Genomic DNA, 19717 nt, shown 5'->3' with positions numbered 1-19717 from the left:
ATGCATAGAATACGAACCTTGAACAAGGTTGTAGTATCGGAGAAGAAACCTGTATTCTTAATGTAAGGGGTGGAGGGGGTACTGCTGAAAGTCCAGGGAACATGGGAAACTTCCGAGTTAAGGTATTTAAGTGGACAGAAAAGGAAGAAAGGGGACTGAGAGTCGGAACAGGGCAAGAAAGCAAACGAATCTGGCTGCCAGGATTAGTAGGAGACGTAGTGTCCTGAGTTCAGGTGCTGGTCATGGAGACTCAGACACATCTTTCCTGGGTTTGGGGAAATGTCTGAAAATCATTTTAGAATTAGGGTTTGAAATAATACGAAGAAGGCAGCATTACTCATTATAGGCAAAGAATGCTAACCACTCAGATGTCTAGTTGACGAATAGATAAAGAAAACACAGGCTCTTCATACAGTGGAATATTATTCGGCCATAAAAAGGAACAGAGTATTCATGCACACTACAACAAGGGTAACTCTTAAAAACAATACGCTAAATCAAAGAAACCAGTCACAGGGACACATATCTGAGGACTCTGCTCTATGATAATGTTCCAAACAGGCGGATCTGTAAACACAAGAGAGTAGACTAGTGGTTACCATGGGCTTTGAGGACAGAGAAATTTGTAGTGACTGCTAAAGGTTGTGGAATTTATTTTTGGGGTTGATGAAAATGTTCTAAAATTGATTGTGATGTTGGTTACACAATTCTGTACATTTACTTAAAAACCTTTCAACAGGGGCACATTGTATGGTATGTGAAATGTACCTCAATAAAGTTGTTATAATATTATAATAACAGTACATGGAGAGGGGCACCTGGGTTGGCTCAGTCTGAAGCATCTGCCTTTGGTTCACGTCCTAGTCCCCAGGTCCTGGGATCAAGCCACGCATTAGGCTCCCTGCTCAGTAGGGAGTCTACTTCTCCCTCTGCCTCTGTTGTTCCCCCCACTTGTTCTCTTTCTCCCTCCGCCCCCCCCCTCTCTTTTTAAGATTTTATTTATTCATGAGTGACAAAGAGAGAGACATAGAGAGGCAGAGACACAGGCAGAGGGAGAAGCAGGCTCCATGCAGGGAGCCCAATGTGGGACTCCATCCTGGGTCTCTAGGATCATGCCCTGGGCCAAAGGTGGCACGAAACCGCTGAGCCACCCAGGCTGCCCTCTCACACTCTCTCTCTGTCAAATAAATAAATAAGATCATTAAAAAAAAAAAAGCAATACACAGAGGATAGATGGATGAATAGATGCTCCACTCCAGGTTTGTACTTAACATTCTCAGTCCATAGTGGCCAGTATTAATTTAAAGGTGGGTCCTTGGGCAGCCCTGGTGGCGCAGAGGTTTGGCGCCGCCTGCAGCCTGGGGTGTGATCCTGGGGACCTGGGATCGAGTCCCACATCGGGCTCCCTGCATGGAGCCTGCTTCTCCCTCTGCCTGTGTCTCTGCCTCTCTCTGTGTCTATGAATAAATAAATAAAAATCTAGAAAGAAAGAAAGAAAAGAAAAGAAAGAAAGAAAGAAAGAAAGAAAGAAAGAAAGAAAGAAAGAAAGAGGAAGAAAGAAAGAAAGAGAGAAAGAGAGAGAGAGAGAAAGAAAGAAAGAGAGAAAGAAAGAAAGAGAGAGAGAGAAAGAGAGAAAGAAAGAAAGAAAGAAAGAAAGAAAGAAAGAAAGAAAAAAGAAAAAAAAAAAGAAGAAGGTGGGTCCTTAAAGAAGAGACCTAAAAAAAAAGAAGAAGAAGAAGAGACCTGCCTGACAAAGCTTCCTCACTGCTTGATAATATTTCTGAGTCTCAAGTGCCCTGGTGCTGCTGCTCCATTGTTCTGCCAGTCTAGCAAGCAGGGGCTGAGATGGCATTGGAATCCCTCCCAGTGACTCTGAGTATTTACATGAGCGGCAACATGCAGACCGTTAAAGAACACTCTTCCTTCAAGGATCTAAAGACAGAGAGTTTGACCATCCCATCCTAAATAAGTGCTGGATGAATTGTTTCTGTGGGTGTCCTCTACCTGAGAGAAGCAGTGGATTTTCTATCCTAGCCCTTGGTCTCTGAGCTCATGCCATTGTTAGATCTCTCTTACATCTATTCCTGGGTTGGATCCAGCTTCTGAGATTACCTCCATCCTTGTTTCTCTTTCTGTCCTCTCCATCTTCAGGAATCCTTCCCTGAATACCCATTCTCTCACCTGTTCAAGGCAAGGTGAAGTGTTACTACCAGTAGAACCAGTAGGTTCTCTGCCGCTTCGCTTCTGTGTCCTGCAACTCTGCTACCCTGTATGGAACCTTAAGGGCAGGAACTGTCTCTTCTTTGCCATCACGTAGCATAGCACCTGACATGTAGTAGGCACTCGGGTATTTACCAGAGGAGTAAGTGTCTTCCTCCTGTGCACTAAGTTGGCTAGATTAGGGCAGTTAAGGAAATTAAGTCACTAGATGCAACATGAATGCTGGAGGGGATTGATAACTTGAAGATCTCTTACTGGCTAGAGTCGGTGTACACCTTTGGTTTTCTTTCTTTCTTTTTTTTTTTTTTTTTTTTTAAGATTTTATTTATTTATTCATGAAAGAGAGAGACAGAGAGAGACAGGCAGAGGGAAAAGCAGGCTCCATGCAGGGAGCCGGATGTGGGACTCCATCCTGAGACTCCAGGATCACGTCCTGGGCTGAAGGTGGCACTAAACCGCTGAGCCACCCAGGGATCCCAACTTTTGCTTTTCTTTTTCCTTGCCCAGGCTCTTATAGTGCTTACAAGTTTTGTTTCACCTTTGAAGGCTGTAGGAAGCTCCTACCACAAAGGGCTATCTTTGGAGTTTGCTGAAATATTTGTTGTTGAAGGACTTAGTGCTATTAGAGCAATAACTTCGTAAAATGCAAATCTTCAGATCCCTGGATTCTCTAACTTGAAGGACTGTGTGGGCAGGTGTGTTTTTTACTTAAAGATGCTTAACCTGGGATCTGTGGGTAGGCTCCTGGAGGTCTGTGAACCCCTGAAAATCAGTGCAGAGATTGTGTGTGTGTGCACGCATGCATACTGTGGATAGACCAGAACCTATAGCCTTCTTCATTGGGTTAGCAAAGTGAGGAGAGTCTCCTCCCAAGAGGTTAAAAACAGCTATGCAGCCAAGTGTTTGTGGAATACCTACTATATGACCCAGAGTAAGCAAGGATGACGGCACATCCTTGTCCTCAAGGAGTTTATGGTCCAATAAAAGTAAAAAGATTTGGCCCTAAAGCAGAGCTGACAAAAGAGAGCTTTGTGAAGGCTGGGGAGGTAGAGTTCTGGGACTTAAAGGATAGCAGAAGTAAACTGATTGAGCCTAGACCAAATAGTTTTCTCTTCACAGGGATCCAGGGCAGGAGACTTCATAACTTCCCAGTGATTCCATGCACCCTGGTATCCAAAGTAGGTGTAGTCCACCTCCAGCTCTACTGTGTGCCTGTCCCCTCCCACTGGATCCTTTCCGAATGGAGAGTCACTCACTGATCACATACATATACAGTATGTTCATGACACAATAGCAGTAATGGCAGCTAATAACAGTGTTTTTATGTGGTAAGGTTAACTCCTGGCTTTATTTCCAGTGTCTCACCTCCATGTTGTAGGTTGAAGTAGACAACCATCAGGAGTTTTATTCCTCCCTGCAGAGAGATGGCCTAGCATGCATCTCTCTGTTGTGTCTTCATAGTGACCATGAGAAAGTCTCCCAGTATTAGAGAGCACTTTGATACATGGTTCCCAGTTCTTCCGAACACACCAACCACATCTTTCCTGGAACTGCCGTGCAAAAAACCCCAACAGGGGCAACCTGGGTGGCTCAGCGGTTTAGCACCACCTTCAGCCCAGGGTGTGATTCTGAAGACCCGGGATCGAGTCCCGCGTCAGACTCCCTGCATGGAGCCTGCTTCTCCTTCTGCCTGTGTCTCTGCTCTCTCTGTGTCTCTCATGAATAAATAAATAAATCTTAAAAAAAAAAAAAATTCACACATGGAAAATGGCTGCTGAGTGTTTGAAATAAGTAATATGCATAGAGTTTTCAGCTTTATAACTGAGAGCAAATTACAGTGTTGCTCTGATGAGAGACAGCAGGACAAAAGGCCAAACTATTACTTGAGCTGATTTCCTACCGCTATTGGTGAACTCTCAGGTTACTTAATCTAATTGGGAAATGCTCTTCATGCAGCGCAGAGATTTTGACAGAGAGGGACCATCTGTAGGTAGTGTGGCAGGTGTGACCCTGAGCAAGCCTCCTCAACTTCTAAGGCTCAGTTTCCTTGACTGTAAAATGAAGATAGAAACCACTCCCTTGCAGGGTGGTTGGTGGGTATTTAGGGAGATAATATGTACGGAGTGCCAATTTGGAGCTTACATTGCCAGGTCCAGTGCTAAGTGCTTCGATGAGTCTTATTTAATTCTCATAGCGGTCCTCTGAGATGAATGTGATATCCAATTTTCTGATCAGGGAAATGAGATTCAGAAAGATGAAGGGGTGCTGGAATTCTCACCCAGAGCCATTACCTTCTTGGCCATATTGCCTCCCTGTACTGGGATAATTTGAAGCCCAAAGAAGACAGTACCCTAGCAACTCCTGGAGCAATGGAGTCAGGCCAACTAATATTGGACTCTGCCGCCCACATCAAATATCCTTCTTCCTCTCTAACTGCATGAGAGGTGTTGTTTTCCTCTCTTTTCCAACACCACTTCTCCAGCTCTCTGACACCAAGTAGATGTTCTCCAATTCAGTTCTGACACTGACTACCTACCCAGAGTTAGTTACTGTCAGACTCTGTAGGTTTAAGGACGTAGTCTCACAAGATTGTCCTCACTTCAGACACCAGTTCCAAGTATTAGATCCTCAAGTTACCCACACTTCTTTCTGACTTAGCCAGAGTCCCTTAATCTCTCCCCAGATTCAATAATTTGGTGGAATGGCTCACAGAACTCTGGACAAAGCTATACTTTTACAGTTGGTTATAAGGGATACAACTCGAGAACAAATGGAAGAGATGCTAAGGCAAGGTACGGGGGATGGGGCATGTGCCCTCTCTGAGCGAGCCACTGCCCCAGCACCTTGATGTGTTCCCCAACCCAGAAGCTTTCCAAATCCTCTTGTTAGGGGTGTTATGGAGGTTCCATTAGTTAGGCATGGTTGATTAAATCATTGACTGTCGGTGATTGGGCTCCATCTCTAGCCCCTCTCTTGGGGAGGAGGGCTGAAAGTTCTATCTCTTTAATCAAAATTTGATCTTTGTGGAACCAGCTCCTACCCTGAAGTTATATACCACCCGCACCCAGCAAAGTCACCTCATTATCATAAATTCAGGTAAGGCTGGAAAGGACTTATGAGTAACAAAAGACATTCTTATTTATCTTTAAGGAAATTCCAAGGGTTTTAGGAGTTCTGGGCCAGGAACTGGGGACCAACTCTATATTTCCTATTATCCCACACTGCTCCTGCCTTTCGCACAGAGTTCCTAAATTTCAGAAATTACCAATGGGCTTCCTTTGCCCTTCTGAGGGCACCAAGCACTGAGGAGGCAGCTGTCCTCTGAGACTGGGAAGGAACAACCAGAAGAGCACAGCCCTGGGCCAGCGTGCTTCTTGTCAGTGTGGGGAGAACCCTTTGCTCAGGCTTTTTCTTCCCAGATCACCTTATATACTTTATATAGTATAAATGTCAAAGTACCGCTGATTGCTCTTTATAAGAAAGGAAACAAATCTCGGAATCTTCTGCACAGAGGCCACTCACAGCCCTTTGGAATAGAAAGGACCCACATTCTGCCTCTTTCTTCTGTGCTTCAGGCTGCTGAAGCTGTGAACTTTGTAGCATCTGAACAGATTTGGAATTTTAACCAAGTTCTTAAACACTTGGGAAGCAACTACCCTCCAAAAACCTCCATAGTTCCATCCACATTCATCATAGCCATTTTCTAGAGCTGTCGTGGAGACTTGGTGGGACCAGAGCTGTTAAATCCAGTCAGCTATTTCCCTGCCATCAGCCCAGATCTCTGTGATTCTGTCTTTCAGGGAAGGCAGCTAATTTCAGTATAGATACTCCCATCTATCACTGTAACAATTTAATAGGTGCAGTTACGGCTGGAATACACCAACAGGCTTTATGTGAGTAATTGCCATATTTATACTGCTTTGAATTGATGATAAAGTGCTGAAATAGGTGTGCAGTCTAATCTGCTGTGATTTTTATGGGGGTTTTGTGTTACTTAATCTCTCCCTCCCTCTATAATTCTAGGTTTGTTAGCGAGTTGCTTTCTCATAATCTAAATAGTTGTAAAACAAAGGTTTCTCCACTTCTTTTTTGACTGCTTCCCATGTGTCCATTTCTCACCACCCTCCTATTTTCTGCTCAATTATAAGTCAGACACCAGGGCAGCCCAGGTGGCTCAGCGGTTTAGCACCGCCTTCAGCCCAGGGTGTGGTCTTGGAGTCCCGGGATCAAGTCCCACATCAGGCTCCCTGCATGGAGCCTGCTTCTCCCTCTGCCTGTGTCTCTGCCTCTCTCTTTGTGTCTCTCATGAATAAATAAATAAATAATCTTAAAAAAAAAAAAAAAAGACACCAGCTGCTTGCATCCTAAAAATGCCCCCCTTGCCACAAAAGCAGGCAGTCAGCTCTACTTTGGCCTGTTGCAGATAAGCAGAATTTGTGTAGCTTGTGACTCGGCATTGCTAGCGGATTTCCTCAGGACCCAGTGCCCTGATCAGAACAGCATGCCCTGGCAAGTTGCCTGGAGCGCCCAGCAGCCAAAAGGAGTAAAGCTTGTTTCACAGAGTAATCCTGCCCTTCCATCCAAGACAGAAATAGTTTGGGTGGAAGCCCAAATCCCCGAGACAGTTCCTGCCAGTCCCTGCCTGGCCTGGTTGTGCTTTCCCTCTCTGAAATGGTGAACTCAGTTAGTAGCCAGGCTGCTCTGCCCTTGGCGAGCTGAGAGAGAAGGGGCTACGCTTGCTCCTACAAGCCTGTCCCTAAGAGCAGCCCTGGGACCTCTGTCTCCACTCTGTGCCTCCCTGGAGCCCGCTCACCTGTGCCGATGAACAGTTCTGAGGGGAGCTCCTTTGGCCCTCACTCACACTCTCTCCTTCATGCACATGTGTGTGCGCGTGTTTTTCTGTCCGGCTTCTGGCAGGGGTGCAGCCCGCTTTGCAGGGGATCCCAGTCAAAGCTGAACTATGGCCATGCCCTGCTAAAGTGAACAACCCAGAGCGAAGCCTCACACAGAACAGCAAATGACTGACCCCAGTGAAATAATGACTTATTACTAAGTCCCCAAGACCTCTGCAGGGAGCATGGACCCTCATCCAGTGCATAAAGGAAGGTAGGAGTTGGGCAAGGTTGTTTCTGAAACCCTTACTCTCTGCCGGTCACCCCTAAGGCTTTCAATCCCCTACATTCCAGGGCCTGGGAAGGCCTGCCAGGATGCCTGGAGGCATGAGGCTAGTTGAGAACACACAACTCCAGTCCATTTCCTCCCTCTCTTCAACAAGAGAAACTGCACTTTTCCTTTTAGGCATTTATTTCTCCTCCCCTCCTTTCCAAGGTAGTTGCTGAAAGACTCCTTCAGGTATGAGCTACTGTAGCAAATCCAGGTACCTAGATGGGTCACCGGAAAATCTTGCCCACTCCCGCGGCCTACTAGGGGGCCAGCATGCAGCAGATAACTTCACAGCTGTCTGGGAACTTTGCAGTGTGCTGGTGCTATGTGAGAACACGCAGAGCCAAAGGAGTGTGGGGATTTGGGGCCAGGCCGCCTGGGTTCAGGTAGAGCCCTGCCTTTCATTAGCCATTCGTCAGCCGTGTGACTCAGTCTCTCCCACTGTAAAATGGGAATTATAATAGTGGTAGTGCACAACTCACAGGTGCTTGTGAGGCCTTGCTGAGATGGTGCATGTCAGATGCCTGGCCCTGAGCCTGGCCCGTGGTAGAAGCACTACATAAATAGAAACAGTTAACCATAACACACTTAACTTAGATCCAGGGGTCAGGGAAGCCCTCACTGAGGGAGTGAGGTTTCACCAGCTAGAAAAATGGAGATAAAAGTAGAAGGAACAACCTGTAAGAAGGCCCTGAGGCAAGAAAGTGCCCCCACTTCCAAGCCAGTGTGATGGAGGTGCGGGGGAGCAGGCTCCGGTGGTGACGCAGGCCACCCCAGGCCATGTGTAGTAGTAGCATTTGTATGTTATCCTAGATTTGGAGCAGAAGGATTGTCAGCCTATGGGGATCACAACTCCTTTTCCTATCTGAGGATTATAGGCCTCTGACCTATGAAAAATGCCCTTCTTAGTGAGGAGAAGGAAGCCAGGAAAGGAAGGATGCTCCACTGTGATTGTGACATCTTTGTTCCTTTTATGGTTCATTAGGAATCAGGAACCTGAGAGAAGTTAACCTCTGCCCTCATTAATGCTTGGGAGGAATCTGCCTTGACCTCAAGGGCCTTTCTACTTGAGAGTATGTTGGAAAGGCAGTTGGCATTATACACACTGGGCTGGTGGTAACACATTGTACCTGTGTGCTATCTGGGGCTGTTTCTTTGTTGGTAGCTCTTTGTTTAACCACTGAGACCCCTCACTATGGCACCATCAACTCGCCTCAGAGTCACACTGCTATCACCCCTGTGCCACTGGGCTTGTGTGAGTGCTGACAAAGTCATGCCCGGAGCCCCAAGGATGCTCGGATTCTTGGCAGAAGGGTCTCCCAGCTGCTCCTGGCTTTGAACAGTGAATGCCGCTCTGCTGGGTACAGTCTGCTCACCTCGATCATGGGTCACACTCTCCTCTCCCTACCATCCCGGCCTGCCCGGAACAGCAACATCAGCTCTACCTGACCTAAAGTTCACTTCACTATGGTTTCCTAAAAACATCTGTTAGGGTATGCATTTTCTTGAAAATCGGGAAAAATACAGAGCCCTTTGTTTGGCTGAGAGCGGAGTCCAGAAGCCCTCTTTCACAGTTAATGGCATTAAATAATGGGTAGCTTATAAGGATCAGCCAGATGCTAGAGCCATATGATGTCCCAGACCTGGTGTGATATTTTCATCTATTCCCTCCAGATCTCTTCCCTCCCTTCCTCCTCAGCCTCAAGATTCATGACATGACTCTGTGTATATACAATAGCGTTGGAAATTTATAAAGCTACAGTGCCTACTTGTGGGGCTAACACCCGGTCAAGCAGTCATAATAGAGTGTTAGTGGCATTCTGTCATGGGGAGAAAGGAGGTCTGGCATTGCCAGAAACAGATCTTGATTGACGAGGGAATTACCAAGGGAAGACAGCTAACAAAGGGGCACTGGCGGGGCCAAAGTGACCCTAGTGTTCGGGTAATAGAAAAACCAGAAAATCATTCCAGGCACATCCAAAACAGGAAGGCAACAGGGAGATTTGGTGGGGGCTCTTTCAGGTCGTCAATAGTAGAACCACATCATAGGAATAAAGCAAGGATACTTGCCATTGGCTGCTTTTTCTCTGGCAAGGAGGCAGCATTTTTTCTTGAAGCTCTTCCTCCTCGCCCCCCCCCCCCCAATTGACAGAGGAGACCGCTGAATGGGGTGTGAATGAAGAGATGAATGCATAAGACTGCACAAGGGGAACGTTCTCAGAGCCCATACTGGATCTGGCATTTGCAGGATGTATGCTACACACCACAGACAAGAAGGGACAGAGTTAACAGCCAAGGTGGTAGGACTCCTTGTGCAGTCATCTGGGACGGAGCCTGAGAGAGCCGCTTCAGGTCCTGCCTCCACTACTCCCCCAGCTCTGTGGCCTTGGGCAAATGGCTTAGCCTTGCTGAGCCTCCATTCGCTCTCTGTAAAGGGGGAATAAAAACAGTATTTACCTCAAATAATTACTTGGTGGAGTCACTGTGACAGTTCTAATGAAAAGCTAAGAAGAGTGCCTGGCACAGAGTCAGCCCTCAACAAAAGTTACCTACCATCGTTATTTTATCATTGTCACTATTCTTTCAGCATGCCACCTGGCTGGCTTTTCTATGTGCAGCCTCACTCTTTGCAGCATCTCGACAGGAGTCTTTAATACACAACCCCATTTTTGATGAGGAACCCAAGACTCCGAGAGGTAGAGTGATTTGTCCTCAGTCACCCAGCCAGCTGTGAGACAAGAGTCAGCATCAGAATCAAGGTCACTTTAGTGTCAAAGCCCGTGCATGTTTTAAACTATTTTTCTGTCAACTGGCTTGTTTTGGCTGAGCCCTCAAAACAAGCCATGCCTTCAGGCAGGCACTGCTGTTGAGGCTTGTTGAGAGTATGGAGAGGGTGGGGGCGGGTGGCAAGCATTAGACTGTGGGCTTTATTTTGGGTAGATTTCTCAGCTATCCTTCGCAGCAGCCTAAGAAAGTAGGTGTTCATCCATTCTGTGATCAGGTGTACCGCAGTCAGGGGCATGATTTGAACCTGTGTCACCCGGACAGCAAAACTCAGGTGCTCTTCCACTTGCCAGCTTGCTTTCCACTCAGATCATGTGGGTAAGGGGATCCCTGGGTGGCTCAGCGGTTCAGCGCCTGCCTTCAGCCCAGGGCATGATCCTGAAGTCCCAGGATCGAGTCCCGCATCAGGCTCCCTGCGTGGAGCCTGCTTCTCCCTCTGCCTGTGTCTCTGCCTCTCTCTCTCTCTCTCTCTCTCTCTCTCTCTTTCTCACTTTCTAATTCTCTCATTCTCTGTGTCTCTCATGAATAAATAAATAAATAAAATCTTTAAAAAGGGGGGAGGAATCCTTGGGTGGCTCAGTGGTTTAACACCTGCCTTTGGCCCAAGGTGTGATCCTGGAGTCCCAGGATCGAGTCCCACATCGGGCTCCCTGCATGGAGCCTGCTTCTCTCTCTGCCTGTGTCTCTGTCTGCCTCTTTCTCTCTGTGTCTCTCATGAATAAATAAATAAAATCTTTAAAAAAAAAAAAAAAAAAAAGATCATGCAGGTGAGAGCAACTCCCTTAGCCCTGTGCTCTGGTTTCCTGAAAGATGCACCACTAGACCATGGAGCGGGGACTGTTCTGTCATGAGAGGGAAACCCAGCTGCACAGGGTCTTAGAGCTAACAAGTAAGTAGCTTCTGCTTCTGACCTCAGCACCCTACTGCCCCCGAGCCCTTTCATCCTGCGTTGAGGTGGGAGTGCCGTACTACAGGGCTCAAAAGGAGAGCCTACATGTACTGCTGCTGGCCTTTGACTCCTCCCCAGAGGTCAACTCTCTTCAAGACAGTTTCAATTTTATGGTGGAGGGAGTTTCTTCTCTCCCTGAGTTCTCGGCACCCCTCTGGCCTTGAAATGTAGCCCACCTGAGACTTCTTAGATGAATAAAAGAGAAGAATGCTCTATTAGATTTCAGCCCCCAGAAAAGTCAACAAAAGTTGTTTCATAGTTAAGACCTATCTGGTGTGGGCCATTTTAGAGCACCGGCACCAATTATGTTTTTTTTTTTTTTTTTAAAGGACTAAAGTGCTGAGTTTTTATATCTAAATATAGAATATAAAAACTAAACAAGTCAGTTTGTCTTGGAAGAGGTATCGATGTGTTGCTAAAAGGAAACTGAGGAGGAACGAGTCCTGGTGTGAATGAGCAGAGGCCAAGCCTGACTGACCGAGGCTGACTGTGGAAAGGCTCCTGGCCACAAACACTGGTGCTGAGAAGTGGTGTTTGGGATCCAGGAATAAAAACGTGTTTGGACATTTCAGAAAATCAGACACATGCCCCAGCAGGAGGTGATTCTCCTTGGTTTCCAAGCTCCCAGGGCCCCTAGTGTGCCAAGTGCTGGGGAGGCGCCGGGGTGGTAGGCAGCAGCAGCTCTTACAGGGAAGTCAGGACTCACATGTGCCAGTTTTTGGCCCATGGGGAATGGCTCAGGGCCAGTGGCAGTGGGCCATCTAGCCTTCTGAGATCATCAAAAGAGGTTTGAGGAAGACAACACCTGAAAGGCTCTGGAAAGGCACTTATCTGCCATGTAGGGGCTCGGTAACATGTAGTGAAGGAAAGAATGAGGCCTTGAAAATGCTTTATTCCTGACATATCTGGTATCTGTTTCTCCTAGTATGTATCTTCCCCCTCCCACCATTCCAATCGTATTAAACACAGAACTTAGGAATCAGAGATCTGAGAAGTCTGGTCCATCGCTTCTCGGCCTTTTGGCTAAGATCAAGTGTGGAGAAGTCTGGTCCATCTTCTAGAATAGCAGTTATTAAAAAGTATGGTTGGTTCTCTGGTCAGTGGCATTGGGGGCATCTGGGAATATGCTGGAAATGCACATCCTTGGGCCTCACTCCAAACTGACAGTATCAGAATTCTCTGCAGGTAGAACCCTAGCACCTGTATTACAGTAGCAAGCCTTGGTGAGTCCAACACATGCTCGGGCTTGAGAGCTGATCTAGAACATAGTAAAAGAACAGACTCTAAAGTCAGATGGAGTTCAAGTCATAACTGCGCAGCTCTCTGACCTTGTGCCTCTTACTTTGCCTCTCTATCTCTGCATTCCTATCCGAAAAGTGGGGTTAATAATAACCTCTCTAAAGAGGCTGTTGTGAGACCTAATGTAAAAACGCATAGTAAGCACTTGTCATTATGTGCCTCTCACATGGTAAGCATTCCATGATTTATAATTGTTGTTAGCCATCTTCCTAGACCAGGTAGTAATATTTTTTTTTTTTAAATTTTTATTTATTTATGATAGGCACACAGTGAGAGAGAGGCAGGGACACAGGCAGAGGGAGAAGCAGGCTCCATGCACCGGGAGCCCGACGTGGGATTCGATCCCGGGTCTCCAGGATCGAGCCCTGGGCCAAAGGCAGGCGCCAAACCGCTGCGCCACCCAGGGATCCCGGTAGTAATATTTTTAAACAGCAACCCTTAACAAATGGGAATCTGGCGAAGAGGGAGTTCTGAAGCTCTGCTCCCATGCAAGGAGTGACAGCTGAGGCTACTGATAGGTCACATATTGAGGGAATGCTGCCTTTCCTACAGATTCTGTTCTTTGTCACAGCTCTGTTTTCTAGAGCCATTGGAACAAGACTGTTCTACATGGTAGTTGTTCGGGTATTTGAAGAGTGTGACCTTGGCCGTGCTAAACTTTTTCTTGTTCTATTCCAAAAGATTAACATAGAAGATATTTGAAGGGCTTTTACAGATAGGGCTTTTTGAAAAAAGGAAAGGAAAAAAGGCTTAGAGCCAAGGCTCTGCTTTGGTAGTGGGTCATTGGTGTGTAGAGATGCCTCAGAGTTTGGTTGAAGTTTCTTCAGTGGACTTGTGGACATGGAATAGATCTGTAGTCACAGGGCAGTGGCGCTACTGGCAAGGCCTTTATGTTAGGCTGGCAGGTGTGAGCCAGAGTCACTCCTGGGGTGCTTCTGTGTGGGTCCCAGGATGCATAGCCCTTGGAAGCCAGTCTTGCTCTGTCAGGCACCCTAGTTCTCAGCTCTGTTGCTATCCCTCTGCCCTGCTTCAGCAACAGTCTTCGTGGTGTTTGCAGTCTGCTGTAATGTAAGGCTTTTGTTTTTTTTTAATTGATGTCTGATTAGTAGCTGTGAAAAATGGTACTGGCCTAGCAAATGATACCTTTCCCAAATTATGCCATGGCGTTGTGTAGGGCAGCAGCAGAATTGCTATTTTAAAATGGAATTTCGTAAAATAAACATGTGTCCCGATTACAGGAAATACTAAGTTGATGATTAATTAATGCTATGGAACTGGCCTTGTGCTTTTAAATGCTTTGACTCTTGTGATCATCCATCTAGTGAAGTTTCAGTAGGCCCACGCCTCAGATAATTTCCAGAGAGCTGATTTGCAGCTTGTATTCTGCTCTCTGGTACTGCTGGGACAGGTGGCCACGAAGAGAAGGTGCAGAGGACTCCTCCTCTCCAAGCTGCAGGTCAGAGTTGCAAAAGGCTGGTGAATGACCTGAGGCTGTCAAGATCTTCTACCTGTCGGTCACTCAGGGTCTCTCCACACTGGGACTCAGACATTGCAGCCATTGCTACATTCTAAGGACTTAAACTCCTGCCATTTGTGCCTTTGTTATCTCTGTGCTGGAGGGGACCAATACTCAGATAAAGGGAAGGCTATGTTTATTTCCAGGCCAGAGGGTGAAGCTTTGCGCCTGCTAACACATACCCACGGCTTGCCAAAATGGGAATGATTTCGTGTGTGTGATATGTGTTACCTGGGATATCAAATAGGTGGAAAGTTTAAATATGTCTGAGCCCAATTTGGAAAAGTCACTGAGAAAAGAGACCATTATAAAATTACTAGGTCCGTTCCTGACCTCCTACTTTTGGGGGTTGGCAGCAACCAGCAGCAGTGTCATCTCAGAAGCAACCTAAAATGCTGAGTGCCAGGGGGCTTCACTCAAGTGTGGCATTTCTTCTGGGGGCAGCCTGTGGTCCTGATCCCACCCTGTAGGGTAGATGTCAGACATCTTCCAGAACAACACTGAGGCACGAGAGCGTCCAAGGCCCTAGACTTAGAATTTAACGTCTGTGGACAGCCCCTGTGGCCCAGCGGTTTAGTGCCACCTTCAGCCTGGGGTGTGATCCTGGAGACCCTGGAACGAGTCCCACGTCAGGCTTCCTGCATGGAGCCTGCTTCTCCCTCTGCCTATGTGCCTGCCTCTCTCTCTCTGTGTGTGTATCTATCATGAATAAATAAATTTTTAAAAATTTAAAAAAGAATTTAACGTCTGTGCAGTTTGGGGTAAGGGTTGCACCTTTCAGATACTTGCTTTTTCTCATCTGTGTCCTCTCTACCCTGGAGCTCCTCACAAACAAGGCTGAGGAGGGCAAGCCCCGGTGGCACAGCGGTTTAGTGCCGCCTGCAGCCCAGGGCGTGATCCTGAAGACCCTGGATCGAGTCCCACATCGGGCTCCCTGCATGGAGCCTGCTTCTCCCTCTGCCTGTGTCTCTGCCTCTCATTCTCTCTCTGTGTCTCTATGAATAAATAAATAAATAAAATCTTTAAAAAAAAAAAAAACAAGGCTGAGGATTCAGTGGCATCATCATTCATTTGATGAGTGAATGAGTGGTAGGTGGCTGTGGGAAAGCACCTAGCTCAGTGCACAGCATAGACACACTCAGGAAATGTTAACTCCAAAACAGAAGCAGGGCGCATCCGGGGCCTCAGATTTGGCAAGTATACGCACTTCTCCCTTCTTCCACATGAAGTGAGGGCAGCTCCTTTGTAGCTGGGCATTACCCCATAAGGTGTCCTCGGGGCTGTCCTGTTAAACCCTTGTCTTGGGGGCAAAAGGCCCATGTGCAGTTAACAGCTTTTAAGCAGAAGAATTGATGACTTTGGCTTAGATGTTCTTTAAAGGTTCACCTGCCACTATTCTGGGGCCCCAGAAATAGACTGCTTTGATCATGCCATGCCTTATGGGTGCCTCTCCAGAGGCACTAATCACAGTGATAACGGACAATGAGACACTGGGCTCCAGGATACAACCTCGGTGGCCCTTCAGCTAGCCAGGGTTGGTTTGGCCCGGAGATCCCACGCTGAGCTTCAGTGTGAACTTCATCGTCCTTTATTTTTTAAGATTTTTTTTTAAATTTATTTATTTATGATAGTCACAGAGAGAGAGAGAGAAAGAGGCAGAGACACAGGCAGAGGGAGAAGCAGGCTCCATGCACCGGGAGCCCAATGTGGGATTGGATCCCGGGTCTCCAGGATCGCGCCCTGGGCCAAAGGCAGGCGCCAAACCACTGCGCCACCCAGGGATCCCTCATCATCCTTTAGAACTGGGATCTTAGGGGCACAGCCATAGACTGTGCTGAGGGTGAAGGGGGATGGCCAGTATCTCACCTGATACTGTATTATTTTGTATTACTTAAATTTTAATATTGTTTTTAAGTGTTATTTTTTTACTTACCTACCACTGTATGCCAAATCTGTTACGGAAGGATCACAGAGCTAAGAAGGGGAAAAATTTGTAAAAGAACAAGAAAGAAGTGGAATGTATCTGTTCTAAGAATAGGAAAATCTGTTCAAAGATAAAAACAAAGGGTGACATCATAAAGAAACTGACTGGGGCTCCTGGGTGGCTCAGTCAGTTAAATGTGTGCCTTCAGCTCGGGTCATGATTTCAGGGTCCTGGAAAGAACCCCCACATCATCGGGTTCCCTACTCAGCAGAGAGTCTGTTTCTCCCTCTCTCCCTTCTCCCTACACCATGCATGCTCACTCTCTATTAAGATTCTATTTATTTGACAGACAAGAAAGAACACAGGTAGCTGGAGGAGCAGAGGGAGGGAAAGAAGCAGACTTCCTGCTGAGCAGGGAGCCCAGCAAGACAGGGCTCCTTCCCAGGACCCTGAGATCATGACCTCAGCCAAAGGCAGATGCTTAACCAACTGAGCCACCCAGGTACCCCGTTGCCCTGCTCTCTCTTAAATAAATACATAAAAATCTTAAAAACAAACAAAAAAACTAGTCTTGAAAACCTAAAATTTTTAAATTATGTGCTTCACAAAATTCAATAACCAGAATTAGAAGGCAGATAACAAAAAAGGGAAAAATGTAAACGTACATAATGTTAACATAGTGAGATCCTTACTATTCAGAGGCCTCTTTCAAGTATACAATGAGAGGGACCACTCATAGGGAAATGAACAAGAATGACAAGAAAATGAAAAGGAAATTCACAGAGTAAGAAACACACACTGCCAAGAATCTGTTAAACTTACAAGCTATCCAAAAAACCTAAGAAACGTAATTGTGGGGTACTTTAACAGAGAAAACTCAGGGAAACCTAAATGATTAACAATAGGACTATTTTTAAAGTTATTATATACTTTGATGTCTCTAAAATCGTGTTGTAAAGAATATTTAATGATTAGAATAAGTGCAGAACATACTTTGTAAGTGAAAAGGGCGCGTTAAAACACAGTATTATATCCATTAAAAAACAAAATTTAAAATTCAAGGAGCCCCTGGCTGGCTCAGTCTGTAGAACAAGTGGCATGGGGTCGTGGGCTCAAACCCTTTGTTGGTCATGGAGCTACAATTCAAAAGTGTACAGTAAAATGTAGGCAAAAATTAACTGAGGTACTTACTTAATACATTATTTTAATTTTTACCAAAAAAAAATATTTTAAAATATTGAAGTGGAAAAGAAAACGGGGGGAGAGTGGGTTGAAGCACACAGAAAAGTCAAGAGTGCTTCACCCTGCTCTGCAGTCCCTTCTCCTAAGAAACCTGCTTGTTTCTCCTCAGGATTGAGCACTGAAGGCATCTACCGGGTCAGCGGGAATAAGTCTGAGATGGAGAGTCTGCAGAGACAGTTCGATCAAGGTGAGGTTATAGGCTGGCTGAGCGTTGGAGGCTGGAGCTGGTCGAGGCGGTCAGGCCAACCAAATTGCTGGGGCTGCCCCTTAATGGAGCTGCACTTCTGGCCGGTGGGGCCCTAGGGTGCTGCTGCCACACACAGCCCCAGAGCTAAGAGGTGCTGACCTGATGACTAAGAAAGGGAAAGCATGGGATCCCTGGGTGGCTCAGCGGTTTGGCACCTGCCTTTGGCCCAGGGCATGATCCTGGAGTCCCGGGATCGGGTCCCACATAGGGCTCCCTGCATGGAGTCTGCTTCTCCCTCTGCCTGTGTCTCTGCCTCTCTCTGTGTGTCTCTCATGAATAAATTAATAAAATCTTAGAAAGAGACAGAAAGCATTTGGCCCCAGTCAGCCTTGCCTCCATGGTCACACTGCCATGTGAAGGAGGGGGCACAGGCCCTATCAGCAAACAGAAGCCTCGTCCCTACCAAACCCATGTCAGCCAGCTGCTTCCCCATATCACCGTCCACCCCTGCTGCTTCAGGTCACCCCAGCCTGCACCTCGGACACCTCTGAGGGCTTTACCTTCCTTACACTGGGCCCTACAGGGGTAATTGCGGCACATAATAGGAAATTGGGTTGCTATCATAGTCCTATTTTGCCAGGGCCCCAGGAATACATGACCCCCTGCTCACAAAATCCTTGCACAAGAGAGACAATGAGGGAACGTTTATGATCAGCTGAGCATGGGGACCCAGATTCCCAAAGCTGAAATCTCGTGAGTTAGACTGGCTCTTGGCAGGGACTCCTGTCTCCTGAGTGAGGTCTCAGAGGTCTAGAGCCAAAGAGCCAAACTCTCTTAAAGTCTTAACTGAGCACACCTACAGTATAAGTCACACCCACTAGTGCCAGAATCAAACGAGCCAAACCAATAAAAGTAAGCCAAGGATCACATTGGAGTCCAACTCAGCATGTGGCTGGGCCTGAGGAGACCAAGCCAGACTCTGAAGCCAGGCAGCCTATGTAGGCCTCCAGGACAGAGCTGCAGCCAGGAACGGGCACCATACCCCTAAGCTCTCTGGGAGCCATAGCACTTTGCAGACGCCAGGCTCAATCTCTGTTAGCTGGCAGTGGGGGGAGGGCATACACTAGGGAAGGGAAACACCTGTTTATCTTGCAGGATAGGAAGCATGAGGTCAAAATGAGGGTGTAGCCACACACTTGGGTATGTACTTGTGTATATGCAAGAATCTGTTAACAGTTTATACCCCCCCTGCGCAGCCCCAGTGGCCCGCAGTTTAGCGCCACCTTCAGCCCAGGCTGTGATCCTGGAGATCCAGGATCAAGTCCCACGTCAGGCTCCCTGCATGGAGCCTGCTTCTCCCTCTGCCTGTGTCTCTGCCTCTCAACTATCTCTGTGTCTGTCATGAATAAATAAATAAAATCTTTAAAAAAAAAAAAAAGTTTATACCCACCTAAAATGGAAACAGTTCATGTCTAACAGTAGATAATTTTTTTGTAAATCAGGAATATACAATAAAGTATTCAAAGAAAAGTGAAGACACAGAGGTCAGTGGTGTCACAGGCTGGGAGGGGCCAGAGGGAGAAAGATGATGAATCTGCTCATCCTGGCACCTTAAGGAGGGAGACACCAGTTAAGATTGTTGGTGGTAACGTTCTGTAACCCACCGTGAAAAGTGAGCTAACCTTTTAGAAGAAGAGTCCTTTGTTTTTTCTGGAGGGGAGGGTGTAAGGAAAAGGTAGCACCACATCCCAGCCAGACAAGGGGAGTTGGGTAGGGTGGCACAGAATGAAGGGGTACAGCTGCTCAATTCAAAAGATGATCTTGGAAGGAGGCATGGGGTGTCAGCCTCTGTCTGCACATCTCAGGGATTCCACCTCATGTTCAGTCTGTGACAATCCCAAGTGCCGGCCCAGGCTCCAGGCCAGCCCTGGGCAGCATCCCAGGGTCTTTGAGGTTTCTCTGACACACACACCCCCAAGCACTGAGTTTTCCTTTTGTTTCTGTCCAGCTTATACTGCCCTGACTCTCCCAACTTCCTTTTAGATCACAACCTGGACTTGGCAGAAAAAGATTTTACAGTGAATACCGTGGCTGGTGCCATGAAGAGCTTTTTCTCAGAGCTGCCAGACCCCCTGGTCCCATACAACATGCAGATTGATCTGGTGGAGGCACACAGTGAGTACTGCCAACCCAGCCTGACTCGTGCGCCCCAGGCTGACTTTGTGGGGGAATGGAGGGAGAGGGGTTGCAGCACCATTGAGGATGGGTTCTGCACTCAGGGAACAGATACTCTGGCCCTTAAAGTTGGTGTTGGAAGGACATCGGGACAGGGAACTAAGGATGACACTGTAGGGGCTTGCAGATCAGGCCTCTGTAGACCAGAGGTGCTTTTCTGAGGGCTCTCTCAAGAGAGTTGCAGGTTCCCCCAGAACT

General features: G+C 47.0%; 1 protein-coding gene and 1 long non-coding RNA gene across 5 annotated transcripts in view; one reads left to right on the top strand and one right to left on the bottom strand.

Annotated features, from left to right (window-relative positions):
- Positions 1-19717, top strand: part of ARHGAP35 (Rho GTPase activating protein 35) — a 132759-nt gene that overhangs the window by 99933 nt on the left and 13109 nt on the right. For all 4 annotated transcript variants that reach the window (XR_007410262.1, XR_007410264.1, XM_025424545.3 and 1 more), the window contains exons 4-5: positions 17207-17284; positions 19328-19459. Coding sequence is in view for 2 of the 4 variants with exons in the window: in XM_025424545.3 (XP_025280330.1) it covers positions 17207-17284; positions 19328-19459 (210 nt within the window). In the remaining 2 variants the exon portion in view is untranslated. The remainder of the gene's footprint in view (positions 1-17206; positions 17285-19327; positions 19460-19717) is intronic.
- LOC112645254 (uncharacterized) lies at positions 8837-16130 on the bottom strand. Its single transcript, XR_003127021.3, has 3 exons — positions 15865-16130; positions 9937-10111; positions 8837-9810 (listed from the first exon to the last, which is right to left on the bottom strand). It is a non-coding gene; the product is annotated as an uncharacterized LOC112645254 (long non-coding RNA).

Source organism: Canis lupus, chromosome 1 (genome assembly GCF_003254725.2).
Source record: "Canis lupus dingo isolate Sandy chromosome 1, ASM325472v2, whole genome shotgun sequence".
Classification (NCBI taxonomy): Eukaryota; Metazoa; Chordata; class Mammalia; order Carnivora; family Canidae; genus Canis; species Canis lupus.
Note: the sequence above shows the minus strand (reverse complement) of the source record. Positions and strands in the feature narration are given on the sequence as shown.